The sequence below is a fragment of the Penicillium oxalicum genome, chromosome II, assembly GCF_001723175.1.
Source record: "Penicillium oxalicum strain HP7-1 chromosome II, whole genome shotgun sequence".
NCBI lineage: Eukaryota > Fungi > Ascomycota > Eurotiomycetes > Eurotiales > Aspergillaceae > Penicillium > Penicillium oxalicum.
Genome location: NC_064651.1, coordinates 3,567,361 through 3,594,002, shown reverse-complemented (window position 1 = coordinate 3,594,002; position 26,642 = coordinate 3,567,361). Strand labels below are relative to the sequence as shown.

General features: G+C 49.8%; 9 protein-coding genes across 9 annotated transcripts; 5 read left to right on the top strand and 4 right to left on the bottom strand.

The window, feature by feature from the left end:
* Positions 1-837: 837 nt before the first annotated feature.
* POX_b03105 (uncharacterized protein) lies at positions 838-2,793 on the bottom strand (the record flags this gene model as incomplete). The annotated part of the gene is made up of 1 exon (XM_050112009.1): positions 838-2,793. One exon carries the CDS (start codon positions 2,791-2,793, stop codon positions 838-840), a length of 1,956 nt encoding a protein of 651 aa, XP_049972355.1.
* Positions 2,794-4,658: 1,865 nt separating this feature from the next.
* Positions 4,659-6,221, bottom strand: POX_b03104 (Hydroxymethylglutaryl-CoA synthase; the record flags this gene model as incomplete). Its single annotated transcript, XM_050112008.1, has 3 exons — positions 4,659-5,872; positions 5,984-6,086; positions 6,180-6,221. The coding sequence occupies 3 exons, from the start codon at positions 6,219-6,221 to the stop codon at positions 4,659-4,661; spliced, it is 1,359 nt and encodes a 452-aa protein (XP_049972354.1).
* A 2,307-nt stretch (positions 6,222-8,528) lies between these two features.
* Positions 8,529-9,878, top strand: POX_b03103 (uncharacterized protein; the record flags this gene model as incomplete). The annotated part of the gene is made up of 2 exons (XM_050112007.1): positions 8,529-9,141; positions 9,313-9,878. 2 exons carry the CDS (start codon positions 8,529-8,531, stop codon positions 9,876-9,878), a joined length of 1,179 nt encoding a protein of 392 aa, XP_049972353.1.
* A 1,341-nt stretch (positions 9,879-11,219) lies between these two features.
* POX_b03102 (uncharacterized protein) lies at positions 11,220-11,926 on the top strand (the record flags this gene model as incomplete). The annotated part of the gene is made up of 2 exons (XM_050112006.1): positions 11,220-11,491; positions 11,551-11,926. 2 exons carry the CDS (start codon positions 11,220-11,222, stop codon positions 11,924-11,926), a joined length of 648 nt encoding a protein of 215 aa, XP_049972352.1.
* A 29-nt stretch (positions 11,927-11,955) lies between these two features.
* POX_b03101 (uncharacterized protein) lies at positions 11,956-12,664 on the top strand (the record flags this gene model as incomplete). Its single annotated transcript, XM_050112005.1, has 2 exons — positions 11,956-12,267; positions 12,326-12,664. 2 exons carry the CDS (start codon positions 11,956-11,958, stop codon positions 12,662-12,664), a joined length of 651 nt encoding a protein of 216 aa, XP_049972351.1.
* Positions 12,665-15,022: 2,358 nt separating this feature from the next.
* POX_b03100 (60S ribosomal protein L22) lies at positions 15,023-15,813 on the top strand (the record flags this gene model as incomplete). Its single annotated transcript, XM_050112004.1, has 4 exons — positions 15,023-15,037; positions 15,255-15,290; positions 15,379-15,575; positions 15,687-15,813. The coding sequence occupies 4 exons, from the start codon at positions 15,023-15,025 to the stop codon at positions 15,811-15,813; spliced, it is 375 nt and encodes a 124-aa protein (XP_049972350.1).
* Positions 15,814-16,405: 592 nt separating this feature from the next.
* On the bottom strand, positions 16,406-18,217 carry POX_b03099 (RNA exonuclease 3; the record flags this gene model as incomplete). Its single annotated transcript, XM_050112003.1, has 1 exon — positions 16,406-18,217. The coding sequence occupies one exon, from the start codon at positions 18,215-18,217 to the stop codon at positions 16,406-16,408; it is 1,812 nt and encodes a 603-aa protein (XP_049972349.1).
* A 3,134-nt stretch (positions 18,218-21,351) lies between these two features.
* Positions 21,352-22,731, top strand: POX_b03098 (uncharacterized protein; the record flags this gene model as incomplete). The annotated part of the gene is made up of 1 exon (XM_050112002.1): positions 21,352-22,731. One exon carries the CDS (start codon positions 21,352-21,354, stop codon positions 22,729-22,731), a length of 1,380 nt encoding a protein of 459 aa, XP_049972348.1.
* A 255-nt stretch (positions 22,732-22,986) lies between these two features.
* POX_b03097 (uncharacterized protein) lies at positions 22,987-24,018 on the bottom strand (the record flags this gene model as incomplete). The annotated part of the gene is made up of 2 exons (XM_050112001.1): positions 22,987-23,854; positions 23,996-24,018. The coding sequence occupies 2 exons, from the start codon at positions 24,016-24,018 to the stop codon at positions 22,987-22,989; spliced, it is 891 nt and encodes a 296-aa protein (XP_049972347.1).
* Positions 24,019-26,642: the final 2,624 nt, after the last annotated feature.

The window sequence follows — 26,642 nt, the reverse complement described above, 5'->3', positions numbered from 1 at the left end:
GGATATACCTTGATCGCTGAGATCTTCATCATGACTTATTCACATTTTGAGGACCTTGCGCGCATACGTGGATGAGCCCAATAGTCGGTTAGTGGTGGGCGGTGCTTCCACGCCCGAGCTGCTGTACCGCTGACATAGGCCATCTCCTGTGGCCGGGGTAACCCTCCGAGAGTGTACATTCAATGAAATAAACTTTACACCAGAAGCATATAACACAAGCAATGGCGCTAGGGAAAGCGACCGGAGGAGTTTGGTGGAGTTTTATCAAATGATCTGAGGCGATGGGTGGCGGAGAAGATTGGATGGCAAGGTCACATAGAGAACCCTAGTACTACAGCCTGGCCACGGGTTATTGCTAATACGATCCCAGAACTGAAAGGTACTAGTAATCAGAGAAGTCTTCACTAATTCATAGCTTCTCCCAGGGCAAAATTTTCAATTACAAAAATATAGAATTAAGTACAGATGGAGAGAAAAAAAAGAGATCAAGAAACAGCATGAGCTTGGTAAACCCACAAAACCACACAGCACCCGTTGGAAATACCACTCCATCCATGCAGGACAAAGGGTAGCCACAAAACCGTCGTCCCACCAAAGGGGAACAAGACAGTCAAATAAAGAAGAAGAAGAAGAAGAAGAAGAAGAAGGGAAAAGAAGAAGAGAAAGGAAGAAGGGAAAAGAAGAAGGGAAAAGAAGGGAAAAGAAGAAGGGAAAAGAAGAAGAGAAAGGAAGAAGAGAAAAGAAAATACAAAAATCGCCCTCACAAGTCAAAGCTCACCCAGGCCAGCTCCAAACGCCTTTTTTTCTCATAACCACGAGGAGATTTCCAGAAACGTCTCATTTGTGCCACTTCTTAGTCTGCCCATTGGCGGCCCTTGTCCGTGGTGCACCGCCACCTTCTCGCCGATGCCATGCATCAGTGGGCCACACCCAGCCACGAACACGCTTCGCATCACGGCGCTCACCAATCTGGGGCTCGGGAATCCATTTGTCTTTGGGCTCTGGAAGGATTCGTTGCCGTGTGAGCGCTCCGGGTCCACCGACGTTGAGATGGGCAGATGGCTGATGCGGTAGCGGGACAGACTTGGACAGCATAAGGAGGAAATAGAGGGCCATGCTCGCGGTCATGGGAGTCGTGAGATTTTCCTCCGCGTTTTCTGGGCCGGGTGAGTCCTGGCGCGAGTGCATTGATGATCCGTGAGAGGAAGATGAGAAGGATCGTGCACTGATGGGGGTTGCCAAGGGGGCAGGCTCATGAAGGGAAGTGACAGTCGGGGCCGCGGCGGTCTTGAGAGGAATAGGTGCGGCGATTTCCAGAAACCCAAAGTAAGGAACATCGTCACCAACGTCACAGCCTGCTCGGACACAGACTAATTCAATCTCCGTGATAATGAATCCATACCGACAGGAATGCTCGCGCATGCAGCGCTGTAAATGTGCCAGACCATTAAGATACTCGACTCGTCTGTGCGGAGCCTCGTTGCGCATTCCGGAATTCCACCGGTCAAAACTTTTGACGATGCCCACCAGCCGGCCACGCGGAAGACCGGCGCTTGTGCGTTCGGTATCCGAAGCGTAGTTGGCGAGAAAGTGTGGATGGCCGTGGTTCTTGTGACCGGTGTGTCGAATATCAGGAGCAGCGTACAGCTGGAGATGCTCCGAGCCCTGAGACACTGCTAGTGCAGCATTGACACGTGGAGCATAGAGATCCTGAATCAAGCTGACAAGAGCAGGTTCTGACTCGGGTGATAGACGACTAGGAAGGATATTGACCGGGGGAACGAGCGAGCTCGAGATATCGGTTTTGAGCAATTGTGTGAGACCTCGAATTGAGTCAAAAGTTGGAATCGAGAAGGAGGTCCAGTTGCGCAGGTTACGAATATCCCACCAGAAGTAATCATGCATGCCTCGTGTAGGCACAACACTCACATTGCGCACAAGGTTGATTGCCTGCGTAGGTGACGTCAAGTAGGATATCAAATTGGTCGATGGCGGAGTCAGGGTGTCCCGTGGGCTCAGCAACGCTGTTGGTGTTTTCTGGGACTCGGATGCGTGGATATAGTTGTACTGAGGCGATTGGACAGTCAACGAGGTTGGAGCTCGTACTGGAGACAGTTGCGGGACTTTGATTGCGTGTCTATTTGAATAAGATGGATGAATCACGATGTTCGGAGTGACAGGCGTCACTGGAGTAGCCGGTGTCGTTGGCACAGTTTGCGATTGCGGTGCAGGCACATACTTGGGTAGCTGTCTATAGGTTGGATATCCGTATCGATTGAGAGTGGCCTCGTCGATCCCGGACGTCGACAAAGACCGAGAGTGTCCTCCGCCCACTTTACGTTTCTGAGAGGGATGCACCGTCACTGGAGACGACAGGGCTGAATAGCTACCATGACCGCTAGTAGAGATGGGGGAGATTGGCGAAGCCAAAGGCAATTGTTCCGGTGCATATTCTCTGCGACGCTCAACCGGCGGCCGACTCGGGTAAGGCACGAATCCTGGTGGGTTACGGGTGTTGGATAGCACCCGGCGATGGCGAATAGGTCCCCCGACAGATATCGGCTCGATGATGATATCTTGCGGGCGAATCTTGGGAAGAAGTGCGGGACCGTGGTGGTGCCGAGTGGGTGACGTAGTTGGACTCGTATTGCCAGTCATGGTGGACCAAGGAGATGAATCATTGGAGTAAATTGACGAATTTGACAAATTTCCACTCTGCGCCAATTCGATCTGCACCTGCAGCGAGATGGCCGGTGGGGTTGTAGGCTGAGAATATCCAAATTCAAGAGACATGATTGAGGCGACGGTTCAAGAAGTGCGTGGCCGATGATGGTGCAAAGCGATTGTGTGCTGAGCGATTGGATATGACCACACTAGTCAATGTCGCAGACTTGGATGGACAGGTCGACCACGTGTCCAAGGCTTCGATGCGAGAGTTGGGTGATTTCGTGTAGCAACGAATGTAAATCAAAACCGACGTTGACGAGACAACGACACTGTTGTAGATCCGAGGTTGGTGATCAAGACGACCTCTGAAACATGATCCAGAGAGAGCAGAGAGAGAGAGAGGCTGGTTTGGATGTCGAGAGCGTTGTCCGTGAAGCAAGTTTCAGAGCCATGAAGTTCGTCAAGGCTCTATATAAACAAACTGCACGAGGAAGGTTCACTGACGAACCCATGCAGGTCTGGATAACCTGAAACATGGAGAAGGACTCCATCATGACGCCAAAGGAGGCTCCTATTCTTTTTTTGGGGATCCTAGCTCAGATCTTGACAGCTTCTCACGCGATGAAACGCGAAATTGCCGACCACGATGCCTGAGGTCGCGCGCCAGGGGCCAGTCTCTGGCTCTGAAACTCTGGCTAAGGCCTCTTTGGGGAGGATTCTTCTCGGGATAGTGCCGTTTCAGCGGACAGTCGCGCGTTAAAGTGTTGCTATATTTTGCTACGGCTTCGATGTCATTCTTCAGATACCGAGTCAGGTTTAGCGGACTGCAGTGTGAGCAAATACTTCTAAATTCAGCAACAATTAGGTCCCATTTTCTTGGTTAATTAACGGCTTCTCCGACCAGCGCACTTGCCCGAAGGAGAACGCGCCATGCCTCAGGAATCGCCCAGCGATGGGCGCTTAGGGCTCGATGAAAGGGGGGATAAAAATAGCCCGGCGTGTGCTGCGACAATGCATGAAGGCTCTTGGATCCCATCAAGGGTCGGTGGTTCTCTAAAAGAAGACAAACATGGGGGTGGGTAAGTGTTTGTCTGGTGTGGTGTGTGCAGAAGGGAGAGGTGTGGAGGTGTGATCAGAAGTGGTCGGCGGCTACAGCTGTATGGACGAGTCTCAAATACGCGCCGAGGCTCCATCGTCACGCACGTTCTCTGCTTGGAACACCTTCACGACAGTCTTCAGTTTTTGTCCCATAATTAGCAGAGATTCGGTTCGTGTTTCAAAACTGAAAAGAAGGCCATTTGGCCAATGAGAGAGGATAGCAGAGCGAAATGTTGGCAAATTACTCGGCGATCTTCACCCCCCGATCTGGACAGGGGACCGGGTGTTCCTTGTAAACATGTTCATGAAGATTGTGAGTCGCGATCGTGCAAGACTACAAGACTGATCTGGGGTTCGATTGTGGACCCGATCATGCAACGAACTGGTCTCCCACTGTCTGTCGCGAAGCAGCTTCATCTCATCCGGTACCGAAACTTCGCAAGTGCCCAGTTACGGTGGTGTAGAGCATGCCGTACGGGAAAGCAGTGATCTAAGATTGAGATGAATGGGAATCCAGGGACTGGCTTAGCTCATCACATTCGTTGCCGCCCATAAGAGGGCGGAATATTAAAATAGTCCTCAGTAAGGTAAAAGAGAATCCCAAATTCCAGGTCATGACAAGGGCAATGGGAAAAGGAGATGGACAAACGTACGCAATGACTCGAGGCCTCGCATGTTCTATACCCAAATGCAAATCCCACACGAAGAATATGATGCCGCGGGGACATCATGACGAAGATCATTGAAGTGAAGGCAAAATCAAAGGAAACGCTAAAGGGGGGAATCTTTTCTGAAACCGTCTGAACAAGGGTCGTATCCCACGGCTGAAGAATAAGGACGAGAAAAAAGAAGGGGAAAAAAAAAGCAAAACAGCAAGGAGCATCTCGATCTTCTTACTCCTTGATGGCATACTGGCGGCGGAACATGTCATCGACCTCAGTGAGGTAGTAGACGCCCTTCTGGATCGTCTCCACCTGACCGGAGGGCTTGAAGTTCTTCTTCAAGTGAGCGTGTTCACGCAGCTGGCACATCTCGTCGTAAGCCTTGGGGGTCAAGACGGTGCGAGCCTCCAGGCGGTTCTTCAGATCGAGCTTCTCCACCATCTCGGACACGTCGCCAACGATCTTGGCACTGAACATGGAAGAGGCCAGACCACTGCCGTAGGAGAAGAGGGCAATGCGCTTGGGTTCGCTGGGAGAGAAGGTGACGTGGCTCAGAAGACTGGCAAGACCGGCGTAGACGGTGGCAGTGTACATGTTACCACAGAGAGTAGCGACCTGGAGACCGGGCTGCACACGCTCAGCGAAGCGCTTCTTGGTCAGCCCCATGAAGGTCTTCTCGACGGCCTTGTCGGTCAGGGACGCGGCGTAGTCCAGGTCGCGCAGTTCGGGGGCGACCTCAGCGAAAGCGGGGTGAGAGGGGTTGTTCAGGAAGTCGTTGTAGAGCATACGAGCGTAGGACTTTTGAACCAACTTGCAGGTAGGGGCGTGGTAGAGAATGTAGTCAAACCGGTCCAGGGCAGTCTGGGACTCGTCGGCGGCACCGTTGGTGCCGTTCTGGTCGGCCTTGAGAACCTTCTCGCGGGCGTGGTAGGCCTTGTAGCAGGCGTCAACGGCCTCGGTGTAGCAACGGAGAGAGTGGTGGCCGTCAACGACGGGGTATTCGCTGGTAAGGTCGGGCTTGTAGAAGTCGTAGGCGTGGGTCAGGTAGGAGCCACGGAGACCAGGCTCGAAGACGATGGGGGCGTCAGGGCCGATGAGCATGGCAACACATCCAGCACCACCAGTGGGACGGGCAGCACCCGCGGCATACAGGGCAATGTCACCGCAGACGACGATCGCGTTACGACCATCCCAAGCGGAAGACTCGAGCCAGTTGAGACTGTTGAAGACGGCATTGGTACCACCGTAGCAGGCGTTGACGGTGTCGATACCCTCGATGTTGGTGTTGCCCGAAGGAGTGAACAGCTGCATCAGAACAGACTTGACGGACTTGGACTTGTCCAGAAGGGTCTCGGTGCCGACCTCGAGGCGGCCGATAGACTTGGGGTCGATGTTGTACTTCTTCATCAGGGATGAGAGGGTGGTCAGGGCCATGGAGTAGATGTCTGTTCCAAAATGAAGAATCGCCTGATCAGTAAATTGTTTCTTGCGCAAGAATCGCTAAGTCGCCGATTTTGTTTCTCCCCGGTGCACTTGTGCCAGAATGTTGTACATACCCTCACGGTCGTCACAGAAGCTCATCTTGGTCTGGCCGAGACCAATGGTGTACTTGCCGGCACTAACGCCATCATACTGCTCCAGCTCAGCCTGGTCGACGCACTAGAGACGACGAAAACCACCGGATCAGAACAAATTCCATACCCAAGTTTAAGCTTGCGGGTTCCCATAGGCTTACCTGAGAGGGAAGTAGACCTCAATGGCCTTGATGCCGATGTTCTGGGGGCGGGCAGACATGATGTGGGGGAGGGGCTGGACGTAGAGAAAACTTGAAGCGTGAAAAAGGAGATTGACACCACACAGGCGAGAAGGATGGAAGAGGGAGGGAGTAGACGAAGGACCGAGAAGTGTGGATGAGGAAAAAGAATGCTTTATACAACTCGAATGGACAGTATCATGTACTATCGTAGGGTCGTAACGAAAAGGAGGTTGTTGTGTACTCGGATCTACAGTGTACGATCAGTCACCGTCACTTTTTTTTTCACACGCGGCGGTGGACCAAATTAGGAGACTGGACGGCTGGTCTTCCATTTGGCCGAGCAGAATGAATGGACCCTTTTCATTCAAGTGATAGATGCTGTTGAGTACTGCTTGTTGTACAGCTCTGATCAATTCCTTGATTCACAGATCCGAGCTTCACTTCAGCGACGATTCCCCTTCGAAGATCCAGGAACCCTGTCGTGTCTGTGGAGATTTCCAAGTACACGTCGACTGAAGGCAAGATCGTTCGTAGTTCCGCTGGTCTTGAGCTTTCGCCCCTCAGTGAGCATGGGTGAAAATTCCCGTCACGCGTGTGAGGACCACGATCTACATGGTAGATGTAGTACTTCTCTCTCAAGTCCGTACCAGTCTGCATGAGGTACATATCTAGGTACTGGAGTACTACCGGTTACGCATCGGTCCCTGGTACTCCCCACTCATGGCTCCCTACCAAAATATTTCACGTGTCTCTTTATACCCCTTGAATCAGCTTTTTTTGAATATTTACATATTAAATTAATTTTTTTTTTAAAAAAAAAATGCCTGTCTGACAGTAAACAAAGAGGTGGACGGTCGGTGCATGTCCATGTAGCGTCGTAAGTACCATCAATCTCAGCGTGGCCTGTGAGTCGAGAGGCTGTAGATCTCCTCCCGCGGCCAACCCACCGCACTAGCGTCACTTAGCCTAGACTTGACCGCCTGGTGTGACTGCGCGTCTTGTTGGTGGGCTTTAATTCTCTTCTTCTGCAGTGCCACCAGGCCACGCTTCTTCGATCTGTTGGTTGATGGTCGAGGGGCGTGACTGCGAAACCGTCATCGATATATGCGAATGCACTGATGACGACCCAATCTGGCGGTAAATATTTTGCAGTCGGTCATCAGGGCCTTCGAAAAGTTGTGTATTTTCTTCTACTGTTCAAACCGAGGGAGAGGAAGCTAAACGTCACCTTTGGTTCGTGCCTAGCCACACAACATGCGTTTCTTAGTGGGTGGCTGTGGTCTCTCAGAGTTTGCTGAGCTTGAGGAATTGATGGAATAGTATTCTGGACAGAATTGGGCCATCTGTCACCTATGCCATCGGGGAAGTAGTTGCTTACTCGAGCGGTCACAGCTCCCGACCGCGGGAGCTCTGGCGGCTCATCTCATGCTTTTGGAGATGTACATATACTTATTGATGGAACTGACAGAGCAACTTCCATACTGATCTAGTACCTTTGACTTCTAGAAGTTTAGAGCTGCCTTAAGTGAGGTACCGAGCGAATGGAAGCTGGCGCTTGGCATTTCGTGTGAAACTCACGTGAGGGGTTGGCACCTAAGGCAGGCATCTAATGGATTGAGTCAGGTTATGTCGGGTTGTTTATATATACAAGCTCGCGCGGCAGCACGCCTAGATACGCTACCTCGACCCATAGGTAGGTAGAAGCTCCAAAACGTCTACATGAAGAGTAGACTGACGAGCATCAGGATATATCTGTTCAAGTGAACCTACCTCTAAGTCACACCTACTATTGTATGTTCTCACGGTCGCAGCCTTAAATCCGGTTAAACATGGAGAGTTTGTGGATCACATTAAAGTGAACTGTCACAGCACAGTAGTTTTCGAAATCAGTTATACCTCCGCACTCTTACGACTTCACTCTCGGAAAATAAATCCGAAATACGCTAACTTTCTTTGGCTTACCGCTCTGGAAGTTTGGCAAAACAATGATAATAATGGCCTTACATGACGGATGAGTCATTGTAATATTACTGTAATGTTTTATGGAACCACGTAGAAACTTAGGGGAGCTCTGGCGATCTGGCATGATCTCCAGCTTACTCACACCCTTCCCGCCTGTCCCACTCGTTCTTGCCCCTCATCCTTCCCGTATCCGACGCAGCCACCCGCCAGTCAGCTGCGCTTATGCTGTAGAGAGCTAACCCTGGTACGCAATGATGTCTCTCTATTTCATTGCTTGTATCACCACCTATTGCGAGTTTCATTCGCTGCCAGCTCGCCAACGAAACGTGGTTTCAAGGATAAGCTAAAATGGTTGGTCCAAGGATTGCGAATACTTCTTAGAGATGGCACAGAGCCCGTTTCATGTCGACGACACACTTCACTCTTCCGAGCCTCAACCATGGGGATACGTTCCAACACCCGGGTACTTCGGCAGCCCGTACGCCACGCGATCTATCTCAAGTCCCTCTCCGTCTAGCGTACTTCAGACTGGAATCGAGCGAACAAGTAGACCTGGCCCCGATTCTCTCAGATTCATTCAGCTATCTGAATGGGAAGAAGGAAGAGCCTACCAGGCGGACCCGCCAACCTGTATCCACTACCAAATAGAGTGGCGAGTGACAATCAACAATCGGGAGGTGTCGCAGGACACGGAAGAAGACCTTACGTTAGCCCCAAGCTCCTTCTGGCCATTATCCCTGGAGAAAAAGCTCGAGAAAGTTCTTCGACGGAAGACTAGCCGCCACCGTCGGGTGACAGCTAATGATACTGTCATCACCGTATTAACAAGTGATCGTACCAAACGCAAACTGACGAAACGATTTAACGATACCGACATCATTTGGACCGCTATCGAGAAACAGCTTGTGATGTGGTCTGATGTTTTGTTCCGGGGTAAGGAGCTCACACCGAAGATCAGTTTCAACTACATAAACGATCGTCGCTCTTCCCCAACCTGTAGTCGGAAAGGAGAGAAAAGAGGAAAGTCATCTGTTACAAAACGGATACTCAACGAACGAGATACACAACTTAATACAGAGGAAAATGCTTCTAGCGAGAAGCCAATCTAGCGTAGCGTCTATAATTTGATACGATACGACTCGTCGACATGTTAGGTGGACCCAATAGGGAAAAAACACTATCCACCCAAATCCCATCATATAAAACGTCTTATCGCCCACGTTAAGAAGGGAGGGGTTCTAGAAGGTCATAAAGATATGCCCGAAGCCGTACGCGACGAATTATACAGGGAGGAGCACAAGAGGCCCAGCAAAGGCAAGCGCAAAGGAGGCCACGTCGATAGGTCTAGAGCACCATATCCTCCCATTAATATTAATATCCTGCCCTCACAGTCTACCATCCATGGGATAGATGTTTCTACTTCTAAAGCGGCGGTTGACTTAACGGCTCTGAGCCCCCTTGAGATCCCGGGTGCCACAGACATAGCCGTCAAGGAGTATACTGAATGGCTAGTGTCGACTGTCGAAAGGGATACCCTCAAAGCCGCATTCCGACAAACGTGCGAGGTGATGCTCGAGAACGGCCTCGATCTCGAGCAAGTGTACAAGGACCAAGACCCAAATTTTTCAATCGAGAGAGGAATAAAAATAGGCATCGTACGTCGATTTGTAGAGAATATCGCAAAGTGGGTCAAGGAGGTGAAGCAAGCGGTGCGTATTTATGAGATTCTTTAGACAGGTGGTCATTGAAGCATCACGGCGTTCGGGCTTCCAACATCGATTATTGGACAGAGTAGGTCCAAATTGTCAGATTGTTTATGTAGCAGAAACTACGGTGTATCAGTCTTCGTATTCATGTACTCGACGTGGTGCTAAATCTTCCAAAACGCCTGCCTCTCCATGCCCGCAGTCCCTGGACAACACAACCCAGAGGTGCCATATGATGACAACAAGTTGAGACATTTGCAGCAAAATCATTCACCATGGTCAACCGTTCGAGCGCAATAGGTGTATCCAACGATTTGTGATAACTGATCCTCAAATTATTAGATTCCGAATTCTCTTAACAGTGTCCGATTGATAGCATTGGGCAAAAAGTATTCAGAGAAAGATGGAATCATGAATAAGTGGCCATGCCTCCACGCACTATAAGGCTATGACCAAAAGAAAACGTTCGTATGACAAAAAGACAGGGATCAGCCCCAGCCAACAAAGATCATCATTGCATTCTGAACATGATACGGGCAATAGCGTTCGAAACGTCATCGTAGCACTGTAGCTTATTCATCCGACGGTTTCATATCTCTTTCGGCATACAGAACATGGCCAGTATAGCGCCCCTCTTCATCATGATAGATATGAACCGGCTGTACTTTCTTGTTCTTGTATTGTTCATCGGTTGCCAATAATGCTGTAGCGTGCGCCTTGAGGTCGGTATGACTCGTGTGCGACGGGTTTCTACAATGGTAAATTTTTGGAAGTAATGACCTCATAATATTGACATTTTGCTAGGTTACTTGAGGGTGGCGATGGTGAAATGCGCTAGGTCGGGCTTCTCCGTAGCGGTTTCAATGAGGGTCAGGGTACGATTACGTAGAACAGAGTTGCGGATTCTCTGGGTGAATTTTACAGCATGTCGGGGAATGGGGGACATGGTGGCCTCTGAGCTTCATAAAGGTTCTGTGTGGATTAAATCAGTGTGTCTGGAATCCTCGTAGTAGCATCACCCAAGAGCAGAAGGGATCACTATATATATTCTTCCATCGCATGCATAGGTCTGGTTAGCGCCGCCATATTTGCGCTTTTCCTAGGCTCTGGCATGGTGCTCCCATAGCCAGGATAGCTTCTTTAAGAGTGCATAGACGCCCGTCTCATACTGACACGTCCTTGATGACATGTCTTGGAGGTGCGATGCTGATCAATCAATTGCCGCTTGAAAGTCTTGAGACTGCTTTTCAGATCATGTGATTGGCTATTCTTGCCAGGTCATCCGCGTCTAGGGCGCGTGGGACATATTCCCCTATTTTGAGCTCGTGACGATATCAACATTATTTGTACCGACAATATCGGCCCAGTATGAGGAACATCGCCTCCTCTCTACCTAGACGTATTGTTCCCTTGAGAAGTTCTTGCATTTTCCAGAAGTTCATGTCTACCAATGCCGACAAGAGCCCGATGGATCAGCCTACCTATATTTGCCCAATTGAAGCGGAGCCACTTCATCGCTACCGACAAGGCGGTTACCACCCAGTCACCTTAGGAGAATGCCTTAAAGCTGGAATGTATAAGGTGTTGCATAAATTAGGATGGGGTGGTTACTCGACAGTTTGGGCGGCGAGAGATCACAGGTAATACATACAAAGTGTAACGGATGGTAGTCCCAGCTAATCAAAATATACGCTTGCAGGACAGAGACTTACGTCGCTGTGAAGATTTCCGTTGCAGAACAGGAACATGATGGGGAGACGCGAGAACTCCAAACCATGAGGGAATTGGCATCTTATCACCCTAGTCCGACGCATGTGGTGCAGTTGCTCGATGATTTCGACCTAACGGGCCCAAATGGATTTCACAAATGCCTCGTTTATGAGCTTTTGGGGCCAAACATTCCGGACGTGATTGATGCCCATTTTACTGGTAGGAGACTCCCTGGAGGGCTTGCCAAAATCATTGCTAAGCAAAGTCTTGCCGGGCTTAATGATTTACACCAACGAAATATTGGACATGGAGGTACTGTAACTCACTCACTTAGGGAAAATCCGTACAATTCTCACCTAAAGTAGATTTGCACACTCGCAATTTGGCCTTTACCATGCGTTGCATGGATAAGGTGACCGAAGACGTTTTCTTTGAGATTTTAGGAAAACCTGAAATAGGCCGTGTCCAGAGGCACGATGGGAAAGACCTCGAGTTCGGCGTGCCGAAGTATATCGTGAAGCCCACCTCATATCGAACACGTTCTTGGAACTCGACTCAGTCGATCAAAATAATTGACTTCGGAGAATCATTTTTATGTAATGCCGCTCCTCACACGCTGCACACACCTTTACCAGTTCGGGCACCCGAAGTTCTATTCCAGGATCCAATTGATCATCACGTTGACTTGTGGAGTATGGGCTGCATGGTACGTGAAGTGACTGAAGTCCCAACGCTATACATGACTGAATTGAGAACTATGACAGCTCTTTGAACTTTTCACGGGCCAGCCACCTTTTGACACCTTTCTAATAACGACCCCAATTCTCATCAGTCAAATGCAAGAGATGGCGAGTGATGATCTGCCTAAAAGATGGCAAAAGATATGGGATACCATGGATAAAGGGGACGTGACCGCGGAAAGCCCCGGGCCCAACCTGCACGAATGGCTGGAAGAAGTGTATTTTGATGGACGCCGGACCCCTGATCTCACAAGAGAGGATATAACAAAGCTGGGAGAAATCATTGGAAGATTGTTGTGTTTTGAACCGTCGGCAAGAGCATCAGCGAGGCAGATCCTCGATGACCCGTGGTTTAATGAGTAGGTTAGGCTGACTGTTCGTGAAACTTGATCCTAGCTCGGGCCTAACAACTTCCTGAGACTTGTTCGATCTTCAACCCTGCATGTCGAAAATGCCCTCTAGCACTCTCTTCCTTTGCCCCTACCACACTGATACACCATTTAAGGAAGGCGGTAAATCCTCTCTCGGGGTCCTTTTCGTAGTAAGTCCAGTTACGCCGAATGAATCCCTTTAGTTCAGCAAAAAACTCTTCGATTGGGTTCAGGTCCAGCGAGTACGGTGGTAAATAGATTAGCTTCACCCCTGCGTCTTCACACATTCTTACAAGTCGCCCTGACCGGTGAAAGGACGCGTTATCTATAACGAGGACAGATTTAGGTTCTGGCTATCTCCCGCAGTAGTGAAGTAACTGGGCTATAAAGTCTTCGAATACGGTTGTATCCGTAGCACCGCGGAAGACACGCGAGAGAACAATCCTATCCTGTGCATACGCTAGCAATATCTGGTATCTCTGGTCACGGTGGAATTGCGTTACTTGCAAAGGGGCCTTGCTAAGTGATGCCCAACCTGTCCGTCTGAACCTAACGCGTTTGTTACATCTAGATTCATCGATATATATGAGGTGGCACGATTTGAAGTCGGACAGATTATGCAGATAATAATCTCGTAGACCAGTATTTTGCTCTCTCGTATGTTGCCGTGCAGTTTTTTTCGACCAACCCTTAGCGACAAGGGCTCTCTGAATGCTGGAGGTTGTAACCATAGTCTGAAACTTATCCCAAAGGAATATAGCTATCTTATCGAGGTACAAGCTAGGTTTCTCAAATAGATGATCACAGAGGGCTTCAATCATCTGGGGTGTCACAGTTCATTTCCGACCTACTCGGGTTTGAGGGGCATAAATGCTTCGAAATTGTCGTAAGCTTCTGCGGATATTGATGATGGTTAGCTTGTTGCATTCAGCCTGTTCGGCCATTTCAGATGTGGTGAAGGACTAGCTCTCTATTATATCACGTATGAGAACGAGCTTCGCAGGGGAGAGTCTTGGAACCAAATCGCTTTGAAATAAATCCGTGCTAAAACTGGGAAGACTTGTAATTGCGATGTGTCGGGAAGTTGTTGACTGGTGAACGGGGAAAGGAGGAGCCGGAGAGGTAGCGTGTGTATGAAAGTTTCGTGTAAAATACACCCACTGCGGTATGATTATTGTATTATAAAATACAGCGACCATTCTAGAAAGCGGTCTGCAATGAAGCCTGAAATACCTGATCCAATCAGAGCTCACATATAGCGGATTTATTTTCCGGAATTGAAGTCGCAAGAGTGTGGAGGTATAACTGATTTCGAAAAGTACTGTACATGAACAATTTCGGGGTCTACCTCATTCCAAAGAGAGTGGCATGACACCCATCGGTAGACGAATTCACTTGATTTCATGGCGAGGGGGACTAGTAAGCGCCTCGAGCTAAATAGATCAACATGCATGTGGTAAACAAACCGAGATTTGAGAGGTGCCTAACGGGAGGCGCCCTAAACACTGGCGCAGGGGACCAGGACGACTACACACACGGCATGTAGATGGTGTGAGAGAAAGGAAGGGACTATAAGATCAACAGACCGTCAAGTCGGGCCCAGCCATGAGGTGCGACAATATTTGGCATCGCTGAGCAGATGAAGGCAGGGTGTGCAAAAGGGAATATGATTTTATGCTTCTTCTCCATGAGGTCAGACAAGCCGACCGAATGATGAAAAAGGGGGTTCGCGTCGATCGGGGTAGTGTAAGCCCGATGACACTGTGCGACGAGGCATGCGCAAGCACAGAGGCCAAGTCGCGAGATCCAAAAATGAGAATAATCAATGTGTTTTCTTTGACAGAAAACTTTCAGAGATTAAACTGAAAAGAACAGATACTACACTTGATCTAAGCCAATTGGCAAAGAGAGCTGGAGAAGAAAAAAAGAAGAGGAAGGACGGCTTGGGGGAGTCTGTATTTATACCTTCTCAGAGATGGATCCACCCCTTCCCATTTACTAGCGTCGATTAAGCGGTCCAATAGAAGCTAAGTGAGAGAGCAAACAAGCATCATGTGATGTCACGTGCTTATCTACACCGACAGCCGGTGCGATATAGACCCGCCACGTCATGTGATGCTGAGAGAATCACATGACCATTGAGAGCCCCAAGCCCTTCTACCGACCGGAATAGGATTAGCTCCCTCCACGGCGGACGGATACTGGCGAATTTGGAGGGCAAAATGGGCTCCACCATCGCAAATTCAGCCTTTCTCTCGACCATCCCTCTCGCCGGCGCAGGATAATCACCTCTTTGCGACCAACTTCAACTCTCCCCAATTCACCCACCTCCCCCCCCCAATCATTCACAATGGCTCCCGCTGCTGTACGTTGAAAGAAGTCCCCAAATCGCTTTGCTGTTCCCCCAGAATGTCAGCCTCGATTGGCTTGGAGATCTTCAACAAAATGTGCGCTACTGGGTATTGAAAAATCTACCCACGCAGCGCTCGTTGTGGTTGACTTCCAAGTCACTTGCGACTGCTTTTGGGGCTTTCCAAAGACAATGGAGCAGTAGGCTAATTAGATTTTTCCATTGGCAATAGGCTCGTGGCCGCAAGGCTCAGAAGGTGACCAAGAAGGTACGTTTCACAATCCAGTCTTATCTGACTTGATTAAACGGCGATGTTTAGAGAGAGAAACAGTCTAACATACTCTCGCCTCGACCAGTACATCATCAATGCTTCTCAGCCCGCCTCTGACAAGATCTTCGATGTCTCCGCCTTCGAGAAGTTCCTCCACGACCGCATCAAGGTCGAGGGCCGCGTCGGCAACCTGGGTGACAGCGTTGTCATCTCCCAGGCTGGCGAGGGCAAGATCGAGGTCGTTGCTCACATCCCCTTCTCCGGTCGCTACCTCAAGTACCTGTATGTTTTTCGCCAGCTTCCGCCATCACGCTCGCCGCCACGCAATTTGCCCGTAGCAACAACTCAGCTCTGGATTGTTCACTGACCGATTATCTTTCTCAACCCATCCAGGACCAAGAAGTACCTCAAGAAGCAGCAGCTCCGTGACTGGCTCCGCGTCGTCTCCACCTCCAAGGGTGTCTACGAGCTCCGCTTCTACAACGTCGTCAACGACGAGGCTGAGGAGGATGAGGAGTAAATTAACTCCAATGGCTTTCGACCTGCTACGCTTTGATCGATCGAACGAATATGGGGTTTCATTCGCATGTTGAGTTGGTTGGATTACCGCCGAATCATATTGTGAGGATCGCGACGTTCTGTCGTTGAGTGATGCGTGGGAATAGACTAGACTACTTGATTGTAGCCTATGAACCAAAAAAAGTTTATACCCTGTCGCTCTGCTTCGCAATCTCCTTCGAGTACATAAATGAGATTCGACTATGCGAAACGCTGCATGATATACGACCTTTTCAGTCTCAATTTCCCAGTAAACTGTTTATGCTTAAGCAAGAAGAACATGACGTTTATTACTTCGAGCCGGATTTGGGCCTAGACCCACGCCCACGCCTCTGGCCGGCTCTTCTTACTTTCTCATCTTGTCCAAGCGGGCCTCGCTCATATTTTTTTTTGGCTGACGGCCGGGTAGTGTAATTGCGTGGTTTCAAAACTGGGCTCCTTTAATCGCATCCGTCATCTCCAGTGATATCTCCTAGAATCTTGTCTTCTATGGATGTCTAATACTCCTCATTGACAAGTGACGGGCGTCCATCTACCTTGCTTGGCTTTGCGACCTAGGTTCCCGCCTTGATGTTACAGATTCCTTGTTTGCTCCGCGAATACTTGTCTTTGTCCGGCGGAGCTATCAAGCGGTCCCCCTCAAATCGCCACCCGAATTGTTTGTGACTCTTCCACGAGTCTCCGATCAAACGCCGTACCAAGTCTCCCGTCGCGATGGCGTCTTCCTTGGAATCGTGACCCTTGTCACCTCCCGTCTGGATGTCGCGAGAGAGGTATCTTCGAGCAAGTGTTCTCAGGCCCATGCGATTGGGCAGACCACCTCTCGGCGCGGGGTATAGAATGACCGTGTCGATGATTGTGGGGTGAATGATCCGGCAAACATTCAGGTCGTTCTCAATGGCGTGGCCGATGAGCGGAGTCTCAGGCTGAAGTAATGCAAACAAAAGGGAACGCGCTGCAGCAGGTGAATCTACCACTTGCATCGGCGTTTGCCCCAGTTCCTTCCTCTCAGAAGCCCCATCAACAGCCGGAGAGACAGGTTGTGTGCCGTAGGGGACCGCGGTGACGAAATGCTCGGGGAAAACCCCCGAGAACCGCGAGTTGAGGTCCAGGATCTCACCTATAGGGCGGACCAGGACGTCGAGAAGCCCATGGCCTTCAGGCCAACTAACAGCCGTGAGGCGGATGAGCTCGAGACCCTGGGTGGTATAACCCATCTCGCAGTCGAAGCATACCGGGTTCAGGGGTCCCTTGCCCGGCTGTGGAGGAGTTGTCTCAAACTGGAGGATAGAAGCGAGGCGTTTGGGTTCCGAGATCTTGAAGACGTGATGAGCAGCTTTGGTGCAGCCGACCGAAGCACCGATGGACTCGCCACAACAAGGAAAGTACGGATCCGAAGATCCGGTGTAATTGTCGGTCCTCTTGCGAGGTGGAACGATGGGCCGATTTGGGTGATAAACACACTGCCCGCCCGTGGTCAAAGTACCATCTTCACGACGACCCGGAAACACCTGGAAACGGCTCGCACAGCGGTCACACTTCTCCCATCCTTTCGAGTCAGCGACACCTTGTTTGGCAGCCTCTATCTCTGCATGTGTTGGAGCCTTGGTGACATAGCCGTGCTCCTCTAGGCCATCCAGTGGAGTGATCATGTGCACAACAAGTGCGATTTCTTGTTTAACAGTGAGGCCCGTCTCTATTGTCTTGGGCTGATCCGAAGGCGACTTTGATGTGGGAACGTGGTAGTACCGTGCGTTCAGATGATTCATTACCTCCTTGGCCCAGTCATCTTCGCTCATCTTCGACAGCTTCACTATTCGAAGTTTGATCACATTAGAATAAAGATCTGGGTTGCTCTTAGCCGTAGATTCTTCATCGTCCAACGCCATCGTGATCAATTCGTCAGGCGTGAGAATTAATGACTCGTTAGGGTGGCTTTTGCTCCGAAACAGCTTCTCATTATTGGAAACAATGACAGAATGCAGTTTCTTCAGAATGGCAGTACGGCTGGCATGAGAAGCTGGGGCTTTGGGAAGCATCCGTGGGTTGAGGCTTTCCTTCGGTGCCTTTCGAGGTGGAAGCTGGGACGACTTTGGCTGAGAAGCAAGCTTGCTGTCAGTATCTTTGACGCTCGGAGCTTGTGCAGTCGGGTGTGGCGACAGAGCTGAAGCTCTTTGAGCAGGAGAAGGCTTTTGCAAAGTGCTATGGCGACTTGGCTTTTGAGTTGAGCTCTGAATTGCCGCACTTGCACGGACTGGTACTTTTTGAGGCGGTGGCAGTGAGCTCGGCGAAACGGCTAAATTGGTTGTCTCTGAGGTTTTGAGCTTCTTCCGGGGATGAGCTTCGGCTGGTTGTGACACTGCCATTGTGACGGAAGAGCTATTCCTTGCGCCCGTGAGACGACTTGCGTGTGAGAACAAGCAATTTAATAGAGAGCAGCCATCTCCCTGGGGGCACGCCACCCCCGCGAAGAGGCCAAGAGTCGTGAACATGGTGGGCAAGTCGCTGAGGCGCCAGACAAAAAGTAAGAGATTCACCAATTCTGGGCTCTGCAACGGCGTCTGTTGAGCATCACGCTAATAACCAGGCCGAGAATGAGAGTCAACAATCTGGAACAGCAGTTCCACAACAACAGATAATTAGCTCAGTTGCTCAAACAGGTGGGCCCCACGTCGAGGCGCTCTCCATGCAGTGGTAAAGATGCAGATGAAAGTTGTAATGCTGATCCCAGCAGCTTTACCCAAATCGATCATGCGTAATAGCTCTTGGAGGAAGATTCGAGGAAATACAGTCACTCATGTATGAGCGGGTTGGTGGTTGTTTGTGTTGATGAAGGTGAGGTGTTGTCTGCCCGCGAGATTCTCGAGGATGGTCGAAGGCACAAAGAGATGTCGATCAACAAAAGTGGATCTCGCTGCTTTGAGTGGAGTCAAAGGCAGCAAACATGGCAAACCTAATCAGCCCACGATTTCAAGGGGACTGTGAGCACCCCTGAGTTTGATAGCGGCACCCTCTGCGGCCTTAAGAAACGGGATGGGTGCCTGAATCCTTAGGTTCCGAACTTGCTGAGACGGGAGAGTCAGCATTTCGCTCCTAGTATAGTAGTTCCGTGACCTGACTACTGCCCGTTTGATCACCTACACGCACTACCCAAAGCCTTGACTGGCCAGAATCATGAACGTGAAAAATGTAGGCAAAATATTGCGATGCTGCTGAAATGGAGGTCTGTCAACGAGACAAATCCCATATAGTGACAAATTCATACTTGGCGACTGATCTTCGTAATCATAAATGTTTTTGCCAAGTCTGACTCGTTCCTAGGAGGGCTTAAAAACTAAAAAGTCTAAATTCCATGTCGCTGTTGTAGGATGTCTCTGTATGTTTTGGCGGGCGCCACAATCGCCATGTGGTCTCTGTGGTCATTTGTTTCCCTTGACAAATCGAGTTCAGAACGCGTGATATACCGTGTTGACGAGTGACAAAGCAGCGATTTCATTCAAGTTGGCTGACTAGTCCTGCGCCAGAGGCCACAGCAACAACTAATGAAGCACCCTCCTATTTCTCACTCATCCTAGATTATTATCCGTTCCGAATTATATTCTGTTTCTTAATCGTGAAACTTCAAATTGCTGTCTTGGAAGATGGCAGAAAAAAGGGGCATCCGACTTAGAGGGCGCTCAACCTGCCAGCGAGTCCAGAGCCGCGAGGTTCAATGCCCATATATTGAAAAAGCTACAAGCCGCAGTCATGAAAGATCCGGAGATCAACCTGGCCGAGCAATTCCCCTCGGAATATCTGCAACCTCTGATGGAAATAAGAAAACCAATTGAAAGCTCCCCGAGTAAGCACCGCAATACCGCAATGCAGTCTCTCCTCATTGGCATAACTCGCATCATCATCTGCCAGAGCAAACTGAATATAATCCACCGGGTCTTGTCAAGGCTGATGAAGACATCCGACGATCCCTTTGCCTATCGGACCCGGTTGAAATTGTGTTTCCTCTTTCGAATGCGGTTGCAAAGTTAATCGAGCCGGTGTCACAAACTGCGGTAGGGTTGCCGGTCGGACTCTCTCAAAGGCTGTTCGAAGCTCTCAAGAGCAGTGAAATTCTTTGAAAAGCCCCCTTTGCTCGACAAAAAGGGGTGTTTAAATGCTTAGCAAAAGTCGTTGTCAAAGCGGTTCGCAACATGGAGAATTACACTGAATATACCGCTTTACAATATCTTGACCGTTATATGCCAAATATTCTAGCACCAAAACCTCTCGGCTTAGTGCGTATGAGTGGGATTTCTTTGATATTATTGAGTTATATGGGATCTACGCCGCTTGGGGAAGTCTGACACACACTCGACTCTTGTCAAAAAACCTCCCTGAGCAACTAACTCAACACAATACTGGCAGATTTGAGAACGCTTCCCTTTACAGAAGGGACTCCTCTGGGAGGAGTCGCAGGTGAAGGCTGTAGAGATCTCAGGAGACATGTTCGAGTGAGCAAGACGCCTATCACAAGTCTCGAAGATTTTGAGATATTCTTGTTCTCGAGCTCGCATCCAGGCGGCAACGTGTTCGTGGAGTTTCTCCGTCGACTATCACCATCGCTTACAAACCATTCGGGCCCTCGCATCGTTTTCACACATGGAAATATCAGGCCGGACAATATTATGGTTGGGTTGGCCGACAATAACGAGTACATGGTTTCTGGGATACTTGACTGGGAATATAGCGGTTTCTACCCTGACTATTATGAATGTGTGCGGTGCACAAACTGCCTCAGCCCTTGTGAGGAAGATGACTGGTTTTCATACCTACCAGAATGTGTCTCACCAAAAATGTACGCCCAGTGGTGGCTTCTCGATCGAGTCAGGCAAACTAGAGCTGTATGAGCCGCCGTCAAAGCATATTTCGAAAGTAGCTTCCATATAATGAGACTACTAGACAATTGCGCCCTCTTTTCTCCTTCAAAATGCTTCGCACTTCACGATAATCTTCATCGTCCTCCTCTCGAACAAAGCCATCCTTCAGCTTATCAAGAATCTCAAGCACGTAGTTCTGGAAGTCCCATTCCGCCGTCTCTCTGTCCACAAGAATCGTTGATGCGACCTTTTGGATTCTCTCAATGTCAGCTTTACTGATGACTCCAACAGGTATTCCTTGCCCAAAAGGCTCCGAGACTTTTCAGCCTGGATCGTCAGGCCCTCGATCGGCCAGAAAGTCTATCGGCGGGCTTATCGGGAGCCGGGCCATCAATCAGCCCGGCGGATCCAAGGCTTATCTCCGAAGGGCAGTGCTTCTGTTGAAAGAGGTCATCACCTCAGTTGAACGCTTGTTAAGGAGTCATTGCCGCTCTTTACTGCCCCGTAGAAAGAGAAGCAAAGAAAAATCAAAACTGATTCATCGCAAGCAGCGATATGTCCACCACATCATCGAAAGCAGACCATCTCTGCGTCTTAGTTCACGGGTGAGTTCTCTCTCCTGTTCACCAACAGTGGAGTCTTGACCGATGACGCCAGAGTCCCGCCTGGGCCAGACCACAGAACTAATACTTGCCGAGTCTAGGCTTTGGGGAAATGCATCACACCTAGATTACGTCGCGGCTGCGATCAAAGAGCGCTATGACGAAGACAGTGTTTATGTGCATTGCGCCCAAAGCAATAGCGGACACTGGACCTATGACGGTGTCGAGGTTGGGGGCGAGCGCCTAGCGCACGAGATCGAAGAGACCCTGGACCAACTGGACCAAAAGGGGTTCACGATCAAGAAATTAAGCATTGTCGGTTATTCTTTCGGGGGGCTGGTGTCTCGATATGCAATCGGCTTGTTGCATGCCTCAGGGTGGCTGGACAAGGTGGAGCCGGTCAACTTCACCACCTTTGCGACTCCCCACGTGGGCGCCAGGACGCCGCTCAAGGGGACGTTGGGCGGGATATACAACACATTGGGATCAAAGACTGTTTCAAGGTCCGGTCAACAGATGTTCATGGTCGATACTTTTCGGGATACGGGTCGACCTCTGTTGAGCGTGTTGGCGGATCCCTCAAGCATTTTCATTCAAGGCCTGAAGCGATTCCGAACCCGGTCCGTTTATGCGAATATTGTCAACGATAGAACGGTGGTGTTTTATACGTCGGCCATCTCCAAGACCAATCCGTTTGAAGATCCCGAGAAGGTTAATATCAAGTACGTCAAGGGCTACGACGATGTGATAGTCGACCTGGACGATTATCTGCTGCCCGATTCGCCAAAAAGGTCGGATGCAGCGGGGTCATCACAACTCTGGAAAGAGGTCAAGAAGCACGCCTATCGAGTTCCTCTCTGGGTCCTCGTTGTCTTGGTGGTACCACCTGCCATTACGATCTTTTTCGCCAATGCCGCGGTGCAAACCATCCGCAGCCAACGGCGGATTCGACTGCATTCGGAAGGCAAAAATGGTCTGCGCTTCGGAAGGTACAAAGTACCCTTGGTTATGCAGAACGTTCAGCATGTGATGGAAGAGGCCTATGAGAATGTGGGCGCTCGCCAAGAGCCATCCTACCTTTCCAGTGGAGAGGAAGACGAGCGGTCCGAGTCCACAAGCGAGAAGCAGAAATGCCAAAGCAATGATCAAGACGCCCCGACTTCCATCTCCGCACTTGACGAAATGGCTCACGGGGACTCGCATGAAGCGAGGCACCTTCTCGAGCAAACACCGACACTGGCACTGAAAGAAGATCAATTTGATATTATTGATTCACTCGATGCCGTCGGATTCCGAAAGTATTGCGTCTACATTCATAATCACCGACACAGTCACGCAGCGATTATTGTCAGAATGCGCAAAGAGGGGTTCAACGAAGGCAAGATGGTCATGAAGCATTGGCTCGATCATGAATTTGAACTTTGATCACAGGTCTGGAATTGTAGTCCTGGACTGCGGGTTGTATCGTTTGTTCAGCCCCTTGGCGTTGTTTTGATTTGATTTACTTGTATCCGGCGTCTGGGATTGCCCTTCGTGGCCTGAGCGTGAATCATTGTCTAGAAAGCAAGCGTGGGAATTTGGTCGAAATAGAACTTCCTGTACACAACCGAATATAATCGTCCTCAAATGGTCATTTTGATCTTGGTTTGGTTGAGACGTCTCCCATGGGAGCAACAAGATTCACATCTCTAGGGGCACCTCATAGGAAACCCGGCTCACCCCCTTTTGCCGACTGATCTTGCGAATCGTGATAGGGCCAACCTGTTTTGTAGAAGGCACATGAGTTCCACCGCAAGGATTCCTATCCAGTCCACCGATGCTCGCAACACGAACGGGACCGTCCCTCCTTGCGCCCCGGCCCTCCAAATCCGAACCATCTTCAACCCAGGAGATCAAAATCGGCAAATCCTGCGAAACCAACTCATCGACTTTGGCCTGAATGACAGGCTTCTGCTCGCTGTAAAGCAGCCCCTCATATTCCATGCACGCTTCCTTGGGGAAGTGATTGGCCTTGACTTTTTTCAACTCCGGAAACAGAAGCTGCATCGCCAGACCGACGACATGACCTCCTGTATGCAGGCGAGAGTGATAATCACGCTTTGCGTCGTCGACTCGCTGGATGACTCGCTGTCCCTTTTGGAACAGTTGATCTGACTGCGTGGTGGACTTTCCAAAGTGGAGGATTCGGCCACTGGATGATTTGCGTACCGTGGAGACGGTGAAGCTGGGCTCTTGGTCCACCAGGGCCAGAGAGCCGGTGTCGCTGGGCTGACCTCCCCCTTGGGGATAGAGAATCGTTTGGCGCATTGTGACCACCGACATGTCTGGGTCAATAGGACCCTTGATCATGCTCTTTTCATTTTCGGCCAGTGACGAGACGGGCTGATGCGAGAGAATTTCTGTGGTCAATGTCCTCAGTGATGCATCCTGAAGATATACTGCCTCTGTTTCTGATGTTGTCGCCTGGAAACCCCTCCCCTCCAAATGAGCATGGGGCTGAAGATAAAGGATACCGGATGGTCGGGAAGAGGGGACAAGATGAAGTTCACTGTACCATTGGAAATCGCTCTCACGTGAAGAGACTCGTTTGTATCACAGATTATCTGTGTTTCGTTTTCACACCAAAACCTTATAGCCTGCGTTCGAGTGACTGTCACAGCTCTCGGTCTCGCTGGGCAGGATGACTCACCACTTCTTGCACTTGAAGTTCATCCGAATCTCCCGCTGAGTGGATAGAAGGTGGTTTCATTTTTTGTAGCCCAAATTGTCAGGCAGCGATTCTTTTTTACTTGGCCCAGCCATGATCTCGTGTGCTGGATGTAGATCAACCTACTAGAATAATTCTAGTAGTATAGTTTTCTTTCAACTTCGGTTCACACCAGCAGTCACTCGGCATGGAAAAATATGTGTTCTATGATTCAACCACAGGTACTTGAGACTGTCTTACTTTGCAAGTGAAATAGAATTGACCGAGGTAGTCATTGGAGTATGTGATTTCCCAATAACGCTGGGTTGGTACAGCGCTACAGCATGTTCTCCAGGCGTATCTACTAAGTGGATGCCATTTTACCAACGGAATCACTCCATCCAGGTGGAAGCCTTCGGCTCCAAAGCCGCACGTGCATTTCTCCATGTGCCTGACCATACTGTCCAATGTACAGTACAGCCCCCAGCACCGAGGCAGACGATTCCAGCTTGCAAATTCCCGCCAGTTTAGGAAAAGTCCATCTGCTTTTTTTTTTGGTTGAACTGGACCACTGTGCTCCGAAAATACACAAAAATACCCACTGATTTTTATTATCCTGCCAATGGCGAACCTTTCACCATGTACATCCCGGTGTGTACATCCTATACTGACCGGTGTCCATGTTGGCAACTTGACGCACCAAACGGCACCGAGAGATGTCAACCTTAATTCGACCACCTCGTGTTCTTTCGCGTGCGCACTTGGCTCCTTTTGGATTTTTGGTCTCCATCGTCCCCTCAATAAGTCTGTAGGTAAGAATCCACGATACCGGTTCCCGTGTTTCTCTCCACACTCCGCACTCCACACTCCACACAGTAGTGTCCTATTCAAGTCTTGGTCCCTCAGCTAGCCTTTGTCCTGATTCGTCTCCTCCACGATTACTTCGAGAACCAGTACTATACTGGACCCAGACTATCGATCAACTACTAATCACAATAGACAAGACCGGGTCAAACTACTACAGTAGTACACTTGTGTCTTAGGTACTGATTGGTTAGTACCTAGTTACCTACCAAATTGGTACTCCATCAATCTCACACTTGGCTCTCCAAAGTTCCCAAAAGTTCCGACTTCAACCGCACTCGCAAATTGTATCATTGTACCTTATGCGAGCGAATAGTACCGAGCGCTTGGACTGAGACTCGAAACTCAAAGGTTTCCTCTCACAGATTCACATGTACATGTCTTTCTAGGCACTACACAGTACACACAGTATTATTGCAGCTCCCCCGCCATATACGTGCTGCATGGTACCTCATTCGGTATCCATCCCCAGCTCTTTCCCCGTCCTTAGTTCCTGAACTTACTATAGTAGTATATACCTACCTGCCTGGAGAAGGAGGGGCCGTTTCAGCCGTAACTGAGATTGAAATGATACAAATAATCTGCGCACCAGATGAGCAGGTTATAGTAATCCTTCCCGTTTGTCCCTGCTTACAACATGTATGAATACATGTACATGCTGTACCTCAACTCATATACACCTACACATACCAATCCGAAATTTAATATTCAGCATCTAATAACACATTCACCTCCCAGAGAAACCCCCCCCTCCCCCTCAATATTCCAACCCTATCGTAACGGACCACGCTTCCGAAGCACCCACACTCCTCACTCTCCGACTGGACTCTTCCAACAAGAAATTGATGGAACCTAAAAGCCACTCACGTTCCTTACCCTTAGACTGTAGTGCCTCCTACTCCTACTCCTACTAACCCCTACGGAAACAAATTCCTCGCCTGCTTCCTTCCCAAGTCCGGTAGGTGGACACTCCCCACTCTCTCAATTGGACAAGGTACACGCGGGGTAAACCCCCGGGGCGGCCGGGGGAGAGGGGGCGCAGTCGTGCCTCCCATCCATAGGTACTCTTACTGACCCCGCCGCATACTGGATACTCTAGCAGGCTCCCATCTTAGTACTTGAGTAAGTTTGCTGCGGAGAAGTGGGGGAACAGCCAAGGAATTTTACCTGCATGTGGATAATCAGACTCTACTAATCGAGATAGGAGCGTGTTCGCAGAGGACTAGTTCCACTGTAGGTCTAGTACGCACGGACTACAGTAGTAAGATACTGCGCTAGCCCCAAGTACACTTTCGTATAACTGGATGATGACATCCATCTCACCCCCTCCACAGGGCGGCAGCAGGTGGGCAAGTACCTGTTCCTGTACCCTAGGTACACCGGATCAGACTGTTTTTTTCATTTTCGTGGAGGCGGGATGGGGAGATTCTTGGATCTACTAGTAGTCAGGTTGGATGGCGGGCGTAAATCCCTTTTTTTTTTTTTGCAATTGGGGTAAGTATGGCGGAGGGTTTTCGGGCTTTGTCCGGTTTTGCTTTTTTCTTTTTCTTTCTTTCTTTTCCTCCTTTGTTTTTTTCTTGTGTTTGTTTCAGTGAGATTTGTTTGGACGACCCGTGTGCGGGTGGGAGGTACGATGATAGGTCCTTTGTAAAAATGAAAAGGTGGGGGGAGAAGAGACAGGTGCTGCTCTATTGGTGAACGAGTGGATAGCTTTGCAAGTAGAAAAGAGCGGGGAAAGATTCCGAGACGGAAATTAGAACTTCCTAGGGTTTGGAGAGAGAGAGAA